The 14403-nt window shown below is 37.5% G+C and overlaps 1 protein-coding gene across 33 annotated transcripts in view; it reads right to left on the bottom strand.

Annotated features, from left to right (window-relative positions):
• The window catches only part of NRXN1 (neurexin 1), a 717017-nt gene that overhangs the window by 406122 nt on the left and 296492 nt on the right, over positions 1-14403 (bottom strand). For 22 of the 33 annotated variants that reach the window (XM_074578846.1, XM_074578845.1, XM_074578848.1 and 19 more), the window contains 3 exons: positions 10175-10558; positions 2302-2505; positions 42-68 (listed from right to left, as the gene is read on the bottom strand). In XM_074578846.1, the coding sequence (XP_074434947.1) occupies positions 42-68; positions 2302-2505; positions 10175-10558 (615 nt within the window). The remainder of the gene's footprint in view (positions 1-41; positions 69-2301; positions 2506-10174; positions 10559-14403) is intronic. The other 11 variants (XM_074578854.1, XM_074578859.1, XM_074578864.1 and 8 more) reach the window with 1 other exon arrangement.

The following is a 14403-nucleotide window of genomic DNA, read 5'->3' as shown; positions in this document are numbered from 1 at the left end:
ATGGTGGAATAACATTTTAAAAAGTTTGAATAGGCACTTACTGGAATTACAGTTAATCCTGATACAGTCTAGATGGGGAAGAATAGATGAAAAATGAAAATTTATCCTTCAAGGTAATAGCTGCAGACATCCAATAAAATCACAGTCCACCCTTCCGGGGACAGACACATGCAAATATGGCCACTCCATATCATCAGTCTTTACATACTGTTATAACCCAGATATACTGCGATAAATCTTTATAAATAGAAACGACAAATAGGGTAAAAATGGCCAATTTCAAACAAAGCTACATGGTGACAAATCTAAGTGAAAAAGCAGGATTAAATGTCAAAGATGCTTAACTGAGGCAGGCTGCAACTTTCTCCCCATCTGTGAAAGAACAGGTAATTTCTCTCAATGCAATTAGAAAGTGCTCCGTCACAATGGGTCACAGAGAGCAAGCCAGGCCCCAATCAGACATCTTGGACCACTTGTGTATAGTATACCTCAAAGGCTGATCTTCAAAAGCTAAGTAGTAAAATACAAAGCTCATTCCCTGAGCCTATAAATAGGGTTTTGTGGGTTTATGTGTTCTTAATGTATAGACTGAAGAAATGAACAGTAACTACATTTAAAGCTACATTAATATACAGAAAATCAACACGTATTTATAAACGCTGATAATTAGGGAATCCTGTCTATTTTCAGATTACTTCCTTGCCTGACTTAGAAAAAGAAAAAAAAAAAAAAGGTTTGGAAGAAGAAACAATATTTGCTAGGGCACGGATTTAGTTACTTTTCTGAACTATAGAAGTAGGTAAAAACTGACAGACGGCGGTGCTTTGTATAAAAAGAGAATGACCTGATCTGTAGCAGGATCCTCTGCTGAGCTATCTACATTTCTTACTGAAAAAAAATAAAATAAAATAAAAAATCTACACCATACTCCTTGGTTTGCACAGCTACTCCTGGTTTATACCTTTGAGGAACATATATACCATCAAACCTAGATTTTGTTTCCATATAGCTGAGTTTGTCATGTGTCGTCAACCGCATCAGAAAAGTGGTTGCAAACAGCCAAGGACCAGCAGCACCCGCACATCCCCTTTTACAGAAAGCGCTGGGGCTCCGCGCCCCGCTCAGTGCCGGGGGCGGCCCACAGCCTGCAGCAGCCCCGGCTCCACGCAGGAGGGGACAGACTGCAAGAGGAGAGTGAAAACAAGGAAACCCTTCGGCTTCTCCTCCTACCTTCCGAACTCTAAACACCAGGACTGTATTTTACTAAGCGACACTTTTATCAAGTGGAGGTTTAGGTCATTATTTTCTTGATTCCCCCCCTCCCCCATACTTTCTGGAAATCATTTTATGTAAAACAATGATTAAAACAATGAAATACCTAATTTCCTTTAAAAATAGCATTCCACTGAATGGGAACGACTGCAATGAATGTGCATTTTCCTGAGCGTATTTCTGTTCTCTTTCAGGTCCTGACTTGGATTTATTCAGAAGCATGGCAGAAGTGTTTTAATTTATTTACTTTTTTTTTTTAAACTAGAGAAAACTAGAACCTAACATTTTGTCCATCATATTTCAAACCAGGAAGCCAATTTTTTGTTTGTTTGGTTTTTTTTCTGTAAAAGGGCTTGTGCCTCCTGTGTTCACACGGCTGTTTGCTGAGGGCCGCAGTCTTTGGGCATTGAAGGGTTGTGTTATCGTTCGATACTACAAAAATACCACTACAGAATTGTTTAAAAAAGAGGAGATGGATTTACTACGGATTTGACATCTAAAAAAAGGAGACCAAGAAATCCATCAGTGGGAATATCTAATTGCAACATTTTCAGTGTTAAAACGAGACGTTCTTTAATACATTAGCATGTTGTACTTTAATTGCTGGAGGTAAAACTGAACTGACCTACATACACGTTGTGTCTGCTTGCACGTTTCACTTGTGGAATTGCTACTGTGAAGAAGTTGCGGAGGGAGACCTCTCTTCCACAACAAAGAATAATGACTTAGCCCAAAAATACCACTGATGAACTAGTCTTCTCTTTTTAGAATACACAATAATACAAAAATATTGTGATGGATTATGTTAAGACTATATAAAGAATACAAAAATGCAAAAGAAAACAAAATAAAGTAAAATAATGGGCATGTATTTGTGTGTGTATGTACGTACGCAAATGTTGCATTGACATGTGTTTATAGATCATTTCAGTTTACTTTTAATGTTAAAACAGGCCGTTTCATAAATGTTTGCAAGCAAAAAGAAAAATGTAAAGAAAATGTTAATTTCTTGGAGGAGGAGTTTGTTACCTAGGTTGACCGTTAGTTTAACTCGTCCTGCATCCAACTCTAACCGAAGGGTATCTGCGGATTCCCTAGAAGTAGTTGCCATTAAAATGCCATAAGCTCTCTGAGACCTGAACCGTAGAGAGACATCTTCAGCCTCTGTATGCATCACAACAGGGAGTTGTATTTTCATAAACATACTTCCATCGTAGCTTAAAATTGTTGCCTCTGAAAACATAAAGGAGAAAATCAGTTATTAAAGAATTAGATGGTAAATGTATATTCACCCAGTATGACACAGAAGAATTACATATCACAATTATTACTGTGAAACATAAGCAAAGTTGTGTTTGGGGTTTTTTGTTAGTTTTGGTGGTTGTTTTTTTTTTTTTGTTTTGGGTTTTTTTGTTTGTTAGTTGTTGTTGTGTGGGTTTTTTTTCCTAAGTGGCATACTTTGGTGCTTTTTAAAGAAACTAATAAACTCTTTTAATGAACCAGCCATTCATGTATGCATCTTCAAGCAGAGGGATATAATCACAGCTGAAGAAATGCTTGCAAGACTACTCAAAATAGGTCAAAGCTAGTAAAAGCTATTAGGTAAGCATTACAACCTGTTAAAAGGTCATATCTGACTATCATGCACCTAGATAATTACCTTAGGATACTTCATCTACTACCACAGTTAGAATTATCATCCAGTTGGCAAAAACCTGCCTGAAACGGGTAAAAATCCCCAGCATGGTATGGATTGAGCACAGATTGCTTCATGACCACAATGACTGTGGTACGATAGAATCAAAAATGCCTGTACAAACATTACGACAGCCTCAACAAGAGGATCAAGACTGGACTTGGCATATCGAGGGTAAGATCTTAAAACCCCTGAGACAAGCAAATAACTGTCACTTTCAGACATTACAGGAAACCTTCCCAGTGAGCAGCTCTGGCACAGAGCAGTCACAGTCTGTTAGACCCCAGAGCAACCAGCCAAAAGTCTTCTTTTCCCAGGCTCCAGGCTGGTAGCAGGAAAGGTAGCAGAAATACTGCATTTCTGCTCACAGGGAGGCATAGCAGTTCCTAGAAAGCAAAGGACACATCTGTTTCTGAAACATATTAGGAAGTCCTTTTTTGCAGGACAGTCGAGTGTTGTGGCCAGTTAACCACCTCAGTCTTTGGAAACGGCTCTTAGACCCACGGACGGTAGCACATCATGGTGGAAGCAGCAGTGAATAAGCAACATCCTTTACCCCAAGCCAATAGTGAGTGGGCAGGCCACCAGGAATTTTGGTAGGGTCCGCGGTAACATACAAAACTAACCATACTACATAATTAAAACCACTATGCAAAACATACTATCTGACTGTGCCCCGTTTTACGCGCATCTGATTGTTTACCTACCACTAATTCACTAGAGACCTTCTAACTTCTTCCGCCTCTCCTTAATTTTTAATGCACTCAAAAACTCTCTTAGAAGTTGCTGAAGTGTTAGATCCTAAACATGATGCTACAGAATCTTTCTTAGAAAAGATGCAATCCTGAGGGCGTCTCAGCTCACTGAAAAGCCAACCTGTTACTTGCCCAGTAACAGGCCAACTGAGCAACAAGCAGAAAGGACAGCAGAGAATACCTGGGGGAAGCTTCTCTATGCTTCAATTTGTTGTAGTATAATGGAGACACTTACCTACAGCAAAGAAATATTGTGGTCCCACATACAATAATATTTCCAAGGACTGATACTACTGATACTATGTCTAATTGTAACTCTAACAGCGTAAGAATATTCTTTTAAAATATCAATACTTATGACAGTTTGCCAAAACCATCTCCATTGCGTATCTTGCATACTGTTAAAGATAGATAAGATCTTCAAGGCTTCCAGCCTACACGGTCCATGGAAGGACAAAATGTTCCGCTGCAACTCTGTGAGCATCTTGGAGGCAAAAATGATAGATGGCATGTTCATTAATAATTTCAGACTTCCCCAAAACAGTTTGATGTTGGAAAAATGGAATTACTAACACTGGTGTGAAAGTCATTAGATGTAACAGGTTAAAAGAATACATTTACAGGTTTAATGATTTCTAACCATGCAGGTAATAATGTTTTCTGCATATTCTAAACCTAAAATTTTTCTGTGAAGGAGATTGAATACTTAACTCTCACCAGCCTGATAAGAGATTTCAAGTCAAAGAGTTTCATGGGGAGGTGATTTGGTTTTTTTGATTGTTTGTTTGGGTTTAGTTTGTTGGGTTTTTTGTGCGTTTTGGTTTGGTTGTTTTTTGGTTATTCTCTGGGGGGGGGCGGCAGGGAGGGGATGACGGGACACAACGGCAGGGCCAGGGGGGCAGCAGGGGCTTACAGTTCATTCCTATGTCTAGCTGTCTAGTCTGTGCATGAAAAGCTCCTATGATCTTTATCAAGATAAACATGATTTAGGTAATTAAACAAGTCCTGCATAAAAGTTTAAGTTACATACTAACGTAAGAGAAAACAAAAGCGGTGTTTCATATTGGCTATTAAAAAAGACACGTTAATGCTATTCAGGGTTTTTATATAAAGTGAGAAAAATCAGATGTTATAGGATGAACAGCATTCAACAACACTGGAGGTCTATTGCTAATAAATTATCTTATGGTAATGTAAAAGAAAGTTGTCAGAATCAGCACTGGTGCTGTTTACCCGCTTTTCTATAATTATGCAGTCTTTTAGAAAATTACAGAAAATGGAGAGAAGGAACCGTCTTAATTTAATCAGAGATGACCTGTGAGTATTTAACATCATGGTGAACAGACCTGATGTGATTAGATACTCAATCCTCCTAAACTATACTGTGCCAGCTATTTTGGAAACAGATGTTCCAAGAACAGACCAAGGAGACTGAACAGAAGAGCAAATGACTTAAAAGCTCTGGGGCAATGAGGAAAACCCCCTCATGTCAACTAGCTCCTTTGCGTATGGGGAGCTCCAAGTCACAGGCTTTCTAAATACAAAGGTATCGCAGAAAAAAAATCCAGAAGACTGGCAGGAAGCAGGGATGATTTGATCAAAGAAGAGTTAGCACTGCCCTGAGAGTTGTAACTGAAGATCAGAGAGGATACTTATTCCTAAAAATAAAAAAAAAAACTATGTTCAGTTTACTCACTTGAAATGAGTCTGCTGGTGCAAGTGTTGTTAGGAAAACCTTTTGTTATTAAACCATTATTTAATGATTGCTAAATTAAGATTTTTGAATGGTATTTTGTGAGTATTGCGTTCCTCTCTAAGGATGGCAAGCTGCATTTAGCCACGTGAATCATCTCTTCCACTTGACTCAGCATTGCAAATTTCCATGTTCTGTTGGTCTCAGCCAGACAGAGGGCATCTAGTAGTACACGTATGAGACCTTTGACAGAACAAGGAGTTCCCTCTTCCCTTGTAATTCTTTGTGGCAATGCCTTCTTACGCGATCATTATGCTCGGTGGCATACATTGACAGAGAACTTTGCTTTTCAAGCAGTAGGAAAAAACAGTCTTCAAGATAAACTAAGAAGGGCTTGTTTTGTTTTAACTTTCTTAGACCTAGAGGATCATTTATGTTCTTCAGTGGAATTGTTTCCATCCTGCAGTTACTTCTGTTGTCCAGAACGGATTGTTAATTCGCAAGGCCTGGTCAGTAAGATGGTGATCTGAAAGAGGAGAGGCACTGGGGGTTACAGCAGTTGTGCAAATCCTGAAGGAACCTTGTGGATACAACTATGCATTCATTTTTGCCTCGGCTTTTACTTTGTTTTGTTTTGTTTTGCTTTGGACTGACTACTTCCAAAGGGGTATGTGTCTCAATCTTTCTTTGAGATCTACACTGCTAACTGTTCTCACATAAATGTTGGCAGAATATCTTTTTTCTCTTGTTCAGCTTCCTCTAATTATTAGATTAAATGCTAATAGACCATAAATTGAGCTCAGAATGTGCTATTCATTAAAAGAATCAGAATCTCCCCGGCAGGGAATAGTAATTTTACTACCACTTCAGTGTTGGAAGCATAGCATTGAAAAGAAAAATAGCAGAAAACCCTTATAAAACATTACCGACAATTTTTTTGTAGCAGCAAATAAGTGCATGCAGCAGAGTAATTAAAAAGAAATAAACAGTAAGATATAATTCAGAGATCGATAAACATTATTTTACACATTCTTTCTTCAACATTTTTATAGACTTGACAACTAAAACCCCTTGTTGCCTCTGTGCTAAAACCCAACCAACTAAAACACCCAAGGAAACCAAAAAAAAACGCTAAAGGGTTTCAGTTTCCCTCTCCATTTTTTCCTTCAATTTGTTTCTGGTTAAAATCTCCAGGGCTGGATAACTCTTCCTTCCTATACATACACTACCCTCAATCAGCTCCCTGCCTGCCACCAAGGATGCACAGACTAGTACCGTTATGAGAGGAGATTCAGGACCTTAATTTCACTTGGGCTGAGATTACTTCAATTGCTGAGGAGACTGAGGCACCTACTCTTCAGGGAACTTCCCCACACCTGTTTCTACCTTCAGAAACGCTCAGCCAGCTATTTATGGGGAGATACAGAATTTTCTGAAGAGAAGCTGTTCTTCAATTCACACAGCTTATTTAAATTAAAGTGACAGTAGTATGGACTAGGCATTTGAATTTCAGCGTTCTTCCTCCTAAGTTTTGCAGTCATGTTTGTGTTGTTTTTAACATGGTGCTTGGTAAGCATGGATGCTTACTGCATGTATCTTAATAAATAAAACAGAATGTTGTTTCCTCTGGACGCCTTGTGGTGCCTCTGAAGTCCTAAAAAGGGAATTATTAATTTTTTCCTGTGTCTGTGATAATACGAGGACTGTGTTGCAGCCAACAGAGCCATTTGTGTCTGCTGTCTTCCAAATCACACACAAACTTTGCCTCAGAAAGTGCCAGACGATACAGTCCAGAGCCATGCCAGGAAACATATGAACAATCTGCATCATCAGTAATCAAGTATTCAGGTTTGCTCTCTGACCCTGTTTTATTTCCCAAAACACATATAGCAACAATACCCTGCCCTGAAAACACTCACCAATATGTCTGATTTTACTCCTATAAATTGTGTGAGTATTCAAGTATGTTGATGGCTACTGATTCAAATTCAAACTTGTAGTTTCTGTTCTATTCACAGGCGTACGCTCAGCTAAGCGCTGTTTGTGTGTTTACTATGGCAGCTACTTCAGTCCACCTGGGCCCAAAGTCACGGCCTGGGGGAATCACGAGGAACCTTTCCATCAACGTGATGGAAACTATTGGCGATATGCAATTAGTCACTAGATAACGCGTGAATAGAAGGTGAAATGATTCCTCCCAATTTCTACACTGGTATTATTTCAGGACTGAGGTCCTAAACCACATTGTAAAGGTGCTAGAACTTTAACACACAGGACCAATTAGTTAATATAAATCAGAAATGGAATTACTATAATATTTTGAACATATGATTCTTCATACCGTCTATCATCATATTACCTGTATTTTTTTTTAATTTTAAAGCATCCAGAGATAATGCAAGCAATGAAAACGATATTACTTTATTTAACATATATATGTGCACGCAGGTACGTGTGCATGCCCAATGTGGACATCTGCATACATTCTCTAATTTAAATATATTTTTTCCTCGGAAATGTCACTTTGATATATCTTTCTTTGCATGCCTACTTTCTTATCACCGTTTGATGAATTTACTCTTGTGCATTGCTCCTAGCAAAAGTATACACCTGCAAAAGGCTTTGCTGAGAGGCAGTCACGTCACGTATTGTGAACCACAATCAAAGTAAGATAGAAAGCCAAATTATACTGCTGTGGCATCTGTCCGTCCATCTGCTGTAGTTTCCATAATCTACTAAAGCCAATCTACAGATTATACTGATGTTTAACCTTACTGAAAATCAAGAATAAAATCAAGAATAACTAGCAACAGGATAAAAAGCATATGGGTATACAAAAATATTAAGTATACTGAAATTAAAAGAGAACTGAGTTGTATTCCATGTTTTTTGTGCACTGATAAGCTGACCAAAATTATTTCAGGTACTGCATTGTATAGGATACATCCACAACATGGATGTTAGTACTCCGATTTTAGGAGACATAGCACGAAAAATAAATGAGAGTACTAAAAAGCAGCTACATGCTTTTGTTTACTGAAGTTACCTTAATCACTTAAGATGAAGTTAAATATTCCATTTGTTTAATCTCTGATATTTTGTTCAAATGCTTCTTTCCTTTGTGAAACTGTATTGTTTGTTCAAATGAACATGTTCCTCTTTTATTTAAATTAGTTTGAACAATTATAATTGTGTTGCTTATATCACCCAATACAAAAGTTTATCAGTTACTGCACATGGTAGTAGTTATAATAACTTTGTGTGGTAGGATGCCAACGCGTTGCTTTCAGAATCCCAAAAGCTATAATCTTATTAACGCATGACCATTTGGGATATGAATATTACTGGAAGGAGATCTCCTTTCGGTGTAGTTTCCTCTGGAGAAGGAAACACAAGAGTAAGAAATGATCCCATACTGTCTGAACTGCTGCACATATTTCTTTTGGACAAGAACCAAATACCATTGTAGAGACACCATAGTACCACCATTCCCACTAGGGGAACGCGCAGGCAAAAGTCAGGCTCTATATTGGAAGACGGTTAGAAATAAAGTACGGGAAATAAAAAAGACAAAGGTTTCTACATAAAATATTACCACCTATCAAATACATTTATGAGAAATTGCTATGATGAAGCCTGCTTTTAAGTTCTTTGCATATCTGCATGTGTTTTTGTCTTTAACGCACATGTTTCCCAGCTCTCAAGCTGAAAAAATGCAAATCCTATTTTTACTTCTGCCATATGTAATAGCAGAATTTTGCCACAGGGTGGTACACCAGACATGTTTAACTGAAGGCTTTTGTAATGCATCAGACAGCTCGGTTATGCCCTCTGCCAGCCTCACTCCACCAGTAACAGAACAGTCTGGAGATCTCAGAATAACTGGCCATGAGCCAAAGGCATATATATTCAAAAAATAAGACAGAAAAACACAGAAGAAACTGAGAACCTACTTGTAAATGCTAATAATATGATGGTATTAATTCTACATAAATACACGTCTATTTATATACAACTTAAACATTCATCAGGTTTTTATTTAAAAAAAAAATTCTTCTTTTTTCCATCTTACTAACTAGAAAAATGAATAAACTGTCAACATCTATATTCCTTGCCACTATCCACCTCTTCAATTAAATAAATGGGGTTTGTCAACTTTACACTTACCTTTTCTAGGCAAGAGGGATAGTCAGTGAACTAAGATAAGTAGAAACTGTTTCCTGGGGTAATAGTATCTTTAAAAAAAAAGTTAAGTAAGAAATACAGATTCCTACACTGATTCTTTTGCTTTGACTCATGGCTGAAGTTCTGGCCATGGATTTAAGTGATACTGTGGAATTCAAAAGTAAATTTCATTAATTTAATTTAATAACACAGTGGTATTGACACAAATAGGCAGAGAACAAGACCTCAGTTTGGAATTGGAATGTGACCATTTAGTAATGCAATAATAATTGAATTACTTTCACAATGCTTTTCAGAACTCAGCAATGTATGATGAGACAGAAAAGCCAACATTTAGCAGTACTGTCTCTCTGTCGTAGTCAACTAAATAATTATTTGTGCATCTTAGAAACTCCCCTAAGATCTCTCCTCCAGAGTTACTTCTTTCAGTCTAGAGCAGGGCTCCATCTCCCCATCTCACAAGTGAAATCAAAGACGCTTTTTCTGCCTCAGAAGAGTTAACGATATTTTACCATTGTTAATCATTGTGCAGGGTTCTATAAAGTAGAAACGCAACCATCTCATGGAACCTACCTCTTTCGCACGATTTGCCAAGGTACCCCGTACCAGAGCAATCACAAACATATCTGTTCCACCCATCCCTGCATACACCATTGTTTTTACAGGGGTTGCTAAGGCAAGGTTTTGCAGTTTCTCTTGAGCATGAGGGTTTTACTCCAGCTGTACTTTGAATTTCAGCCATCTGTCGAATATCTTTGCTTTGACCATCAATAAATAAATCTCTAATGCAGCCGACGTATCCGTAATTGAGAAGTGCTGTCCACACCTCTGTTGGGAAGACGAGGCCTGCTTTATTTTCTGGTAAGCCTCCAAGATACAAGTCATCATCCAAGTCAAGGATTTCACTTTCCCCTGGTGCAGTATATGGTGTACGTAATGTGTTCACAGATATGGTCCCTGAGAAAACAAGACAAAAAAATGCATGATTTTCAAGGCATTTAAAAGATTTTGGTACTGCTGTTTTACTTATTAATCTACATGACATATTAGCTCCTGGCAAATATCTCTAAATTAAACATAGGTATTCCACTTGTAAAGCTACACAATAATAGATACACTTCATTATTTTACTTACGATGTACTACAAATAGCGTCAGAAAGTGAACGATGTAAAAAAATTTATGCACAATACTGCATGGTAACAATATTAAAAAAAAGTCAAAATCACCTTACCAGTCTTGCAGGGATAGGGGGAATGCATTTCAGACTTATTTTCAGAAAGATCCTGCTTGTGCAACAACAAAAAAATCTCTTCACTACCTCATATGTGCTTCAAAGCATTAAGGCTGAGGTTGCATTGATAGGTTGTAACCTGGGAGGCAAATCTGTGTCTTTGGTTTGGATCCAAAGACACAGTATTTTAAAAGACTCTCACCACTTTCATTGGGCTTTGGAGAAGACTTTTTTTTTTTCCTTTAAGTGCAGAATGAAAATACTCTCATCAGCTGCCAGACAGGCAATCATTAAGAAGATAGTGATGTGCTCCTAGAGGGAAAAATCAATGCCTCTGACACTTACCTCAAAATGTGTGCATGTTACAAAGAGAGGGAGAGAAGATGTATATAGAATCTCAGGAAATCAGAAGTATCTTTTCCATTTAAGTTTAAAAAGTAAACAAACAAAATTAAGCCTAAAATAAAGTTCCGTTTCTGCAAAGTGTCTGAACAAAGAAACTGTAATCAACTGTAAAGATCCTCTTTTGTTGTATTTTAAAAAGTAATGAGGTATCCAATTTTACAATTTCAATAGACAGATAACTAATTTTAGTATGTGGAGTCACAGAACATACTTGCGTTCACCGAGTTTAATTTTATTTACTAAGTAAAATCACTTGAAAAAATAATCTTCCTGTAGATCTTCACAAAAGTGACTCCTTATTCTATATGGGTGCAAAAGCAAGTAAAATATAAATCAAAACATTATATAGATCACCAGATTATTATAATGTACCAGCCACATTATGCAACACTTATCTGCTGGACACACACTATTAAAAGTGTATTGATGGTGAAAAGACACTGAAGCATCACATTTACCAGAACGTATTTATCATACATACATACATAAAAGTAAAATGATTGGCTGTTTCCACTGTCAGCATGACACAGATTCCGGAAGATAACACTGATTATCAAAAATACTTTTACTGTGATGGGAGTGGATCATGAGAATAATAAATTCAGAATTTTCATAGCATAAATACTAAAATGTGAGTTTTAAGCAAACACAGGCAGGCCAGAAAATATCATTCTCTTAATTGGATACATACTAAAATTTAGGCTTCTCTTTTAGCAGTGAAGAGGAGTCTTGTGGGAGCTGCATATTTTGTTTGTTCTTCTGTTGGTTTGTTAGGTTAACTTTAACAACATGAATAGCTGAAGAGTTTGGACACTTAGTAAAAGCTCTTTTGGGGAGAGGTCTCAGGAGATCCAACTCCCATGTGAGACTTGAGACATATAGATTTTTAGAAGGCCTGGATACTATTACAAACAGTCTCCCTACTATCAGAAGAGATCTAAAAAGAAGGTTTGCTTAGTATTTGTGCATCTTTATGAGCATGTTTAAAGAATGTTTGAGGATGTAGTCAGTTTTCCCTTTTACGTTTTATCAGAAATTTTCTCTATCAGTTGAATAAGCACATAGATGGAAAGTGAACTTCCAGTCTTTACTGTAAGAAACAGGCACGTCGAACCAAGATCCTTTTTCTTCCAAACCTCCACCTTTTTAAAATCGATAAGAGTATTATATTTTGCTAACTCTAAATATTTGTATTGCTTTTCAGAGTCTTGAAGCAAAACTTGGCATTTGTATGTAACACTTGCTATAGATTTGACCTTAGGCATACAAGCGTGAGCATTTTGAGGTTTGATGTTATTAATCAGCTGCCTCAAACTAGGACACCTGTGAATGACCTGTTAAACCAAGATAGCTAACTTTTCTGAGAGCATCCTTGGCATCAAGAAGGATTGCTTACAGTCAACAGATCATTTCTCCTTTTTTTTTTTTTAAAAAAAAAGATGCTGTAAATATAAGTCATACTTGCATTCACAGTATTTCTTACTGCTATTGTTTCTTGCTCCCAGCTGTTGCTGTACGGGCTAATTTAGGACCAAAATGCTTTGAATCTATATTCAGGCAGCACTTGCACCCACACAAGTTAACTCAGCTGCAGCTTCCGACCTCAATCTCATGCATTTTCACGGTGCTGTTTTCTGCTGGACAAAGACACTTGTGTTGTCAAGCTATCCATGATGCTAGAAGACATCTAGGGCTCCATTTCTATTTAGAAAATAAATCAACTAAGCCTTGATGGCTTTCAATGCACAGGAAAAGACAGGTAAATCTCAGCCAGTGTAGCTGTGACATTAACATGGTGGTTCGAAATTTTAGTTTTGCCAGCACAGAAGGTTGAGAAAGGTGAATGATAAAGGGAACTGTAGATTCACCACTACATTCTGGCAACTGTGAATTGTAGTTAGGTGATAATTTGAAGCAGGAAAAATTTCTTCTGTATGTCATAGAATCATAGAATCATTTAGGTTGGAAAAGACCCTTGGGATCACCGAATCTAACCATCAACTCCACTCTACAAAGTTCTCCCTTACACCATATCCCTTAACACCACATCTAAACGAGTCTTAAACACATTCAGGGATGGTGACTCCACCACTTCCCTGGGCAGCCTATTCCAGTGTCAAAAGGATTCATATTATAAAGGATTACCCTGGAGAGAGCTTAAGTATTACTTTGAATAGATACCAACAGCTTCTTAAAGCAATGAACTTTTCTCCTCCCCAGGAAATTACACCCCATAAAATTCCCCCTTTGAGAAGCCCTCTGAAATCTTAATGTAATCATAACATCTAATGACTATGAGTAGAAAAACATAACAGGCAACAACTCTTCCGTGAATCTTTTTCATGTTTTAGAAGCCCATGGAACCGCTATTACCTAACTGGACTATCTCCAATTTACTGCTGGACATATCCATGACACTTCAACTGACCTACATGATGTGTGTATTACCCTTAATCAAACAACTGTAAGTTATCTTTATTTAATTCTTTTTGTTGAGAGGTACACTACATCAAATAGCATCTGCAGAATACTCAAAGCTTTAATAACTCACTCTGGCTCAGCTGTTATGTAGGAGCTTGAATAAAATATCATATAGCACACTGTCTAGAACAAGAACTATAGCTATAATACTAATAGGCTTTAGTATAACTAGTAGCAAAAACCCATGCCTGGGCACCAAGAGCTTCATGCTGTCAGTTACCAACTTATCCTAGTTTCTGGCTGAATTTCTAACAGCATGTCCAGGCAGCCGTACAACCATCACTGCTGTTGGTATCCAAATTACCTTTTATGTATCTCTGATAGGTAATGCAAACTTTACTCAGCAATTTCTTTGTAAAGGCACGTAAAAAAACAAACAAACAAAACAACCCAAGAAAAAGAAGGGGAAATGAAAGATTTCCAAAATACATCAAAAATGATGTATTTCTTTTAAATATTCAGGTTCACAGCGCATCCAGAGCTGTGACACAGAGGTAGAGTGTGCTGTTTCATCTAGCTGGGGTTGGGTTTTTTTTTGTTTTGTGGTGGTGGTGGGGTGTTGGTGTGTTGATTTTTTTGTTTGGTTGGTTTTTTTAAGCATGTCATCTTTCTTGATGGAAAGTTTTCAAGTTCTACTGAAACCATCTCAGGTTGAACCTCATGTCAATGGCAGATGCTACCAC

The sequence above is a fragment of the Larus michahellis genome, chromosome 3 (assembly GCF_964199755.1).
Source record: "Larus michahellis chromosome 3, bLarMic1.1, whole genome shotgun sequence".
Taxonomy (NCBI): domain Eukaryota; kingdom Metazoa; phylum Chordata; class Aves; order Charadriiformes; family Laridae; genus Larus; species Larus michahellis.
Note: the sequence above shows the minus strand (reverse complement) of the source record. Positions and strands in the feature narration are given on the sequence as shown.